A 6852-nucleotide genomic window follows, 5' to 3' on the forward strand; every position below is an offset into this window, starting at 1 on the left:
GCGGGGCAGCACCGGGCTGGCTGTCGCCAGGCACTGTGGGCCGCGGAGCGAGAAAGATGCGCACGTCTCTGATCGCCATGGGACCCCTGCCCTCCCGGCGTGCTGGTGAGGATGCGAGAGACGGGGCCAAAGCTCCCAGCCTCGTACCCAGTGAAGGGCCCCTGAACGGCGTACGTGCCTTTAGAGCACACGTCCCTGCGGCGTTTACAAGGCCAGCGCGGGGCCTGCCCGGCTCTCTGAGGAGAGACATCCTGTTGCTTAGCTCCGTTTCGTATCAACTGCCTTTGGCACATCTGTTTCCGCAATGACAAACATTGTGTGTAAAATAAAAGGGCCCTCGCCGGTGTGGCTCAGTGGATAGAGCAGTGATGGCGAACCTATGACACGCGTGTCAGAGGTGACACGCAAACTCACTTTTTTGGTTGATTTTTCTTTGTTAAATGGCATTTAAATATATAAAATATATAAAGTAAATATCAAAAATATAAATCTTTGTTTTACTATGGTTGCAAATATCAAAAATTTTCTACATGTGACACGGCACCAGAGTTAAGTTAGGGTTTTTCAAAATGCTGACACGCCGAGCTCAAAAGGTTCGCCATCACTGGAATAGAGCGTCGACCTGTGGATCGAAGGGTCCCAGGTTCGATTCCGGTCAAGGGCATGTACCTCGGTTGCAGGCTCCTCCCCAGCCCAGGCCCTGGTCAGGACATGTGCAGGAGGAGACCAATCAATGTGTTTCTCTCACACCGATGCTTCTCTCTGTCTCTCCCTCTCTCTTCCACTCTCCCTAAAAATCAATGGGAAAATACCCTCGGGTGAGGATTAAAAATAAGTAAATAAAATAAAATGAACCACATGTGGTCCCTGGAGCAGGCCGCCTGCTTCCTCCTCGGGGGCCCACGTACCTTGCAGCCTTCACACGCGTGAACCCCGTAATGGTAGCCCGAGGCTTTGTCCCCACAGATTCTGCATTCGATGTTGAGTGCTGTGCTGGAGGCCTCGTCGGCGCTGCCGGGGACCACAGGGTAAGACACCGACGAGGGGCTCGAAGCTGGGGAAAGCGTGTCTGCGGACAGACAGGAGACACGGGTGAATTTTCACAGCATCCCCCCCACCGTCTGTGTCTCCATCAACTTCCTGAGGGTCTGATGTCACAGGGGAGGGGCTGAGTGAGGAGCGGCAGCTGTGGGCAGGGCTCCCGCCTGATGCGCCCCTGTGCTGGGCTGTCCCACCCCCTCCTGTGCCCGTACGACTGCTATGCACTGGCATTGCCCTCAGGCCCGCCGAGCTGCCCGGGTTCTGGACCCGCAGACCTGACTGTCTCGCTGGTCCCTCCACCCACCGGCTCCCCGAGCCCCCGCCTCTGATGCATCCTACAGAACCTGTTACTCCAGTGGTTCCCAAACTTATTTGGCCTACCGCCCCCTTTCCAGAAAAAATATTACTCAGCGCCCCCTGGAAATTAAATTTTTTTAACTTTTAATAGCAATTAAACAGAAAGATATATGTATTAATGTTTCTACCTTTTTCGTAAAATATAGTAAAGAAAGGTGTAAATTAGAAACATTGAAGTTTGAAATTATGAAACTATTTATTGAACTCAGAATAGAAAGGTAATACAAAAAAAGTTAAAACAAATGCACCTGTGGCCATCACCGCCCCCCTGGATCGCTGCAGCGCCCACCAGGGGGCGGTAGCGCCCACTTTGGGAATCACTGCGTTACTCTGTCTGCTTCCTCCCAGCTCTCCTGCATTAACTCAGCAAACTGCACCAGGACGAAGCATAAAAATCCACGTGGGCAACGCCAAAAGCATAACCCGTGAAAGAAAAAACAAGTTGGACTCTTTCTTTTTTTTAAATATATTTTTATTGATTTCAGAGAGGAAGGGAGAGGGAGAGAGAGAAACATCAATGATGAGAGAGAATCATGGACCGGCTGCCTCCTGCACGGCCCCTGCTGGGGATGGAGCCTGTAACCTGGGCCTGTGCCCTGACCGGGAATCGAACCATGACTCCTGGTTCACAGGTCGATGCTCAACCCCTGAGCCGACAAGGCTAAGCTGCACTCTCCTAAAATTAAAACGTCTGCTCTGCAGAACACACCGTTAGGAAAACGAAAGACAAGCCACTGAGCAGGAGAAAACATCTGCAAAACACGCGTCCGATAAAAGGTTGGTGACTCAAGTATGCAAAGAGACTTAAACGTCACAATAATAGAACTACCCACTGAAAAACGGGCCACGGTCTGAACGGACGCCCACTGGAGAAGGCGTACCGGCTGCAGGGGGCGTATGAAACGACGCGATGCACCGTCGCCGGTCGCTGGGAAACGGAATGCACACGACAGTGAGACGTCACTACACACCTATGGGGTGGCTAACTCCAAACCCTGCCACCACCGTGTGCAGGCACGGAGGCAGGGCGGGGAGCCCCACGCGCAGCCCCTGCGAGGACAGGTCGCAGAATCCCACGCGCGAGAGGAATTACGTTCCCAGATTCACCCGAGCCACCTGACAACGGACGTCCACGCAGAAACCGAGCTCGAGTGCTCGAGGACGGCCTGAGTCAGGAGCCCAGTGCCCTCGGCAGGCGAGTGGGTGGAGAGGGAGCCGGCCTGCGCGCTCCAGCTGTAAGTTCTGGCACAGGCAGGGCTGCAGGCCAGGAGGACGATCGTTGCTCGGTGGGGCCGGGCGGGCCGGGCTGAAGACCAGGGGCACAGGGGCTCTTGGGCGGTCGGGAAGCTACTCATATGAAAACGCGATAGTGGATGCGCGAGGCTACGCCCTTGTCAAAATCCACACAACTTCACAGTACCGAGCGGACCTCAATGTTGTAAATAAAGCAAAACTAATGCGGGAGGTCTGGGGAGCCCGATGGAAGGCAGCGTGCCCCGCCCGCCGAAGAACCCCGAGGGGTTCCACAGGCACGGAACCAGCTCGCTGAGGGGGAGAGGCGCTGCCCTCGGAACCTGGGGAATGAGTGGGTCGGAGACTCAAGCCTGCAGCGCCAGGAGCACTGCACGCGAGCCGCTGAAGCAGCCACGGGCGGGGCTGACACGTCTGAAACCGCCGCCCGCGCACAGGTACCTGGGAACGAACAACTGATGGAACGAGTGTGGAGGGCGGAGCCGGGTTCCCGCTGCCGGAGCTGGGCGAGTAGGATGACAAGAGGAGGAGGCTAGGATGCCCCCGCGGAGATGGCGAGAGGCAGAGAGCAGATGTGCACGGATGCGATTACTATGTCTTTGCTCTGTCGGCCGAGAGAGACGAAAAGAAGAGAGACCCAGGAGCAACCTGAGATGACCCGAGGGGACACCCCGGGGCTCCCAGGAGCTGGACACGGCGCTCGCTGGTCCCACCACTCACAGTGAGAAGCCTCAGAATTCATGGGCCCCTTGGCAAAGGGCTTTGCCTCAGTATCGGGCAAAATTACCTCTGGCGTCAAAACAAGGCCTGAAAGGATAAAACATTTTTCAAGCAACTGAACTGCATCCTAGAACAAAGCTCAAGAATATCTACAGGAAGACAAAAATGTCCGTCACCCACACAATGTATGACATCCAAAAAAAAAATGACAAAACACACAAAGAAGCAGAAAATATGACCCATAATAAGGAGAAAAATCAATGCGCTGAAACTGACCCAGAAATGACTCATACAGGTGATAGATTTTGTAGACAAGAGATTTTTTAAATGTCCAAGAAGCCAGATGAAAGACTGAACATGTTAGGTAGAGAGAGGGGTAAAAAAAAATAAACCATGATATCATAATATCTGATATGAAAAATATATTGAATGGGATTGGGAGAAGATTAGATATGACAGAAGGAAGATCAGTAAACTCAAAGACATTGCAAAATAAACTATCCAAAATGAAACATAGATTAAAATAAGACCAGGGGAGAAGAAGAAGGAGGAGGAGGAGGAGAAAGAACATAGTTTCATCTGTGAAATCTATCAAGCATCCTAATACAGTGGGGCCTTGACTTACGAGTGTCCCGACTAACGAGTTTTTCGAGATACGAGCCGTCTCTCGGCCGATTTTTTGCTTTGAGTTGCCAGCTAAAATTCGGGTTACGAGCCAGCTTCAGATACCCCACCGCTAGTTGGCACAGCGAACGTCACAGTGAACGCCACATCAGCCCAGCATCACGTGTCTCACTCGTTCACTTTTTGATTTGACATACGAGTAATTTGAGTTACAAGCTCTGTCACAGAACGAATTAAACTTGTAAATCAAGGCCCCACTGTATATAAAAAGCCAGGGGCCATCACAACCGAAACAACTGGACAGATGACCGAACAGCAGGCTGTGTGGGGCGACCAGGCCAGCAGAGGGGCAGTTGGGGGTGATCAGACTGGCAGGCAGAGGCAGAGGCAGTTAGGGGTGATCAGGCAGGCAGGCGGGTGAGCAGTTAGGAGTCAGTGGTCCCGGATTGGAGAGGGTGCAGGCTGGGCTGAGGGGGCCTCTAGTTTAAAAAATAAAATCAATTCTACAGAAATACGTCCAAAAAAACAGAAGAGGAGGGAATACTCCCTAACTCACCCCTGAGGTCAGCATTAATCTAATACCAACACCAGACAAAGACTACAAGGAAAGAAAATAGAATCAATACACTTCATGTACATGGATGCAAAGATTCCTAAGATGTTAGCAAGTGAAACCAACAATATATGAAGAGGGTACTACACGAAGACCAAGTAGGATTTACCCCGGAAACGCAAGGTTGTCTTAACCTGTGAAAATCAAACAGTGTAATTCACTAAATGAACAAACTAAGAAGGAAAAACAATTTGATCCTCTTACTTGATGCAGGAAAAGTATTGGAAAAAATCCAACATCAATTCTTGATAAAAACTCACAGAGAACTAGCATCAGAAGGGAACTTCCTCAGCTTGATGAAGAACAGTTGTAAGAAACTATCGCTAACATCATACCTAGTGGCAAGAGACAGAATGAATGGATGCTTTCCCTCTAAGATCGGGAACAAGGTGGGGATGTTTCAAGTCCATCCAACATTAAACTGTAGGTTCTAACCCCAATCAAAGCCTCCGCAGGCTGCTTTGGGGTAAACGGACACGCTGATTCTAGAGTTAATATGGGAATGGAAAGGGCCCAGGATCCTCAAACGTCTTCAGGAAAGAAGAATCAAGCTGGAGGACTTCTGCTCCCCGACCTCGGGAACCTGGGGTATTGGTGTCGAATGAGACACACGCATCCATGGAACGGAACAGGGGGTCCAGAAATAGACCCCGCATCTACGGGCGGCCGATGCTGGACAAAGGTGCAAAGGTCACTGAGGGGAGGCGCTGGAACAATGACAGATGCAAGAGAAAGGAGAGAAAAGAGCGTAGATCAGATATAAGAACGAGGTCCGTGAGTCTCACGCCAGCGCAACCCTAAAAACGCAGACTTCCGGACGCGACTGGGGGTCAGGCACGGGTTCCTCGGGTCTGACGCAGGGCAGGTCCGTGAGGAACACAGCTCCGGTCGGTGGGCTCGGTCCCATCCAGGGCGTCAGGCTCCTGGAAAGACCCCATAAGACAAGCCCAGACTCGGAGGGAAAAGGTCTAAATCCCGCACCTAATGAAAGTACTCAGACCCCGAATGTGCCCGCAGCAGCCACAGCAGGAAGACAGCTCGGCCTAAACACGGCTGAGCTCTGAACAGAAGCTTCACCAAAGGAGACGCAAGGCAGGTGCGTGAATGAGAAGATGCTCCCCCCCACCCTCCCGTTCCTGGCTGTTCCACCCGCGCCCGCCTGCCCCACAGACCCTCCTGCCGCTGCTGAGGGGGGGGGGGAGTTCAGAGCACGCACTCCCCACTGCCGTCTGCTCGCAGGTTTTACCTGAGAGCAGCGCTTCCCGCCGTGTAAGGTCACGGAAACCACCTTCCAGGAGCAGGAACGAGCGAGAAGAGAAGACCATCAGGGAGCGGGCTCCAGGCCAAGAACTCAGCAGAGAGGAGCCAGGGAGGAAAAGGGCCTGAGACCGTCCCCAGACGTGGCCACGGAGACCCTTCTCGCGACTCCCCCAGGCCCCGTGTCCCTCTCTCAGGCAGGAACCGCACCCAGACCCGTTCCCAGCCACAGCTGCCGCTCCTCGCTGCTCCGAGTCCGCCTGCTCCAGTCCCCACTCAAGGCCACTTCCGCAAGGAGCCCCGTGCCCAGCCCAGTCCCGTCGGGGCCCCTTCAAACCAGCAGCTGCTCACAGCACGTGCGGGGCCGGCCTCGCCGCTGCCTACGGAACGAGGCGTTTCCCCAGGTCCCTGCCCGCAAACAGCAGGCCACCGGACAGACCCGAGTTCTACTTCTATTGTGGTTGTTAGTCGTCAGCCAAGGAGGGAGGGCATTTTTTCCACTGATTTTTAGAAAGAGTGGAAGGGAGGGGCAGGGCAGGGGGACGGAGAGAGAGAAAGAGAGAGAGATCGATCCATGTGACAAAGACACACTGATTGATTGCCTCCCGCACACGCCCAGACCAGACCAGGGATGGGGATTAAATGGGCAACCCAGGCATGTGCCCTTGACCAGGACTGAACCCCCGACTCCTCAGCCCGCTGGGCACACTCTAACCACTGAGTCATGCTGGCGGGGGTGGGGGGGGGGCCTTGTCGCTCTTAACGCAGGAAGCGGGAGCTGGCTCATGTACCCGTCCAGGTTTAAAAAGGAGCAGCCCAGCCAGCGTGGCTCAGTGTCGACCTAGGAACCGGGAGGTCACAGTACGATTCCCGGTCAGGGCATGTGCCCGGGTTGCGGGCTCGATCCCCAGTGGGGGGCGTGCAGGAGGCAGCCGATCCATGATTCTCATCATTGATGTTTCTCTCTCTCTCCCTCTCCCTTCCTCTCT

General features: G+C 53.7%; 1 protein-coding gene across 5 annotated transcripts in view; it reads right to left on the minus strand.

The window, feature by feature from the left end:
- The window catches only part of PPARA (peroxisome proliferator-activated receptor alpha), an 86502-nt gene that overhangs the window by 29970 nt on the left and 49680 nt on the right, over window positions 1-6852 (minus strand). For all 5 annotated transcript variants that reach the window (XM_005886013.2, XM_005886016.2, XM_005886012.2 and 2 more), the window contains one exon: window positions 909-1069. In XM_005886013.2, coding sequence (XP_005886075.1) covers window positions 909-1069 — 161 coding nt within the window. The remainder of the gene's footprint in view (window positions 1-908; window positions 1070-6852) is intronic.

The sequence above is a fragment of the Myotis brandtii genome, unplaced genomic scaffold (assembly GCF_000412655.1).
Source record: "Myotis brandtii unplaced genomic scaffold, ASM41265v1 scaffold952, whole genome shotgun sequence".
Classification (NCBI taxonomy): Eukaryota; Metazoa; Chordata; class Mammalia; order Chiroptera; family Vespertilionidae; genus Myotis; species Myotis brandtii.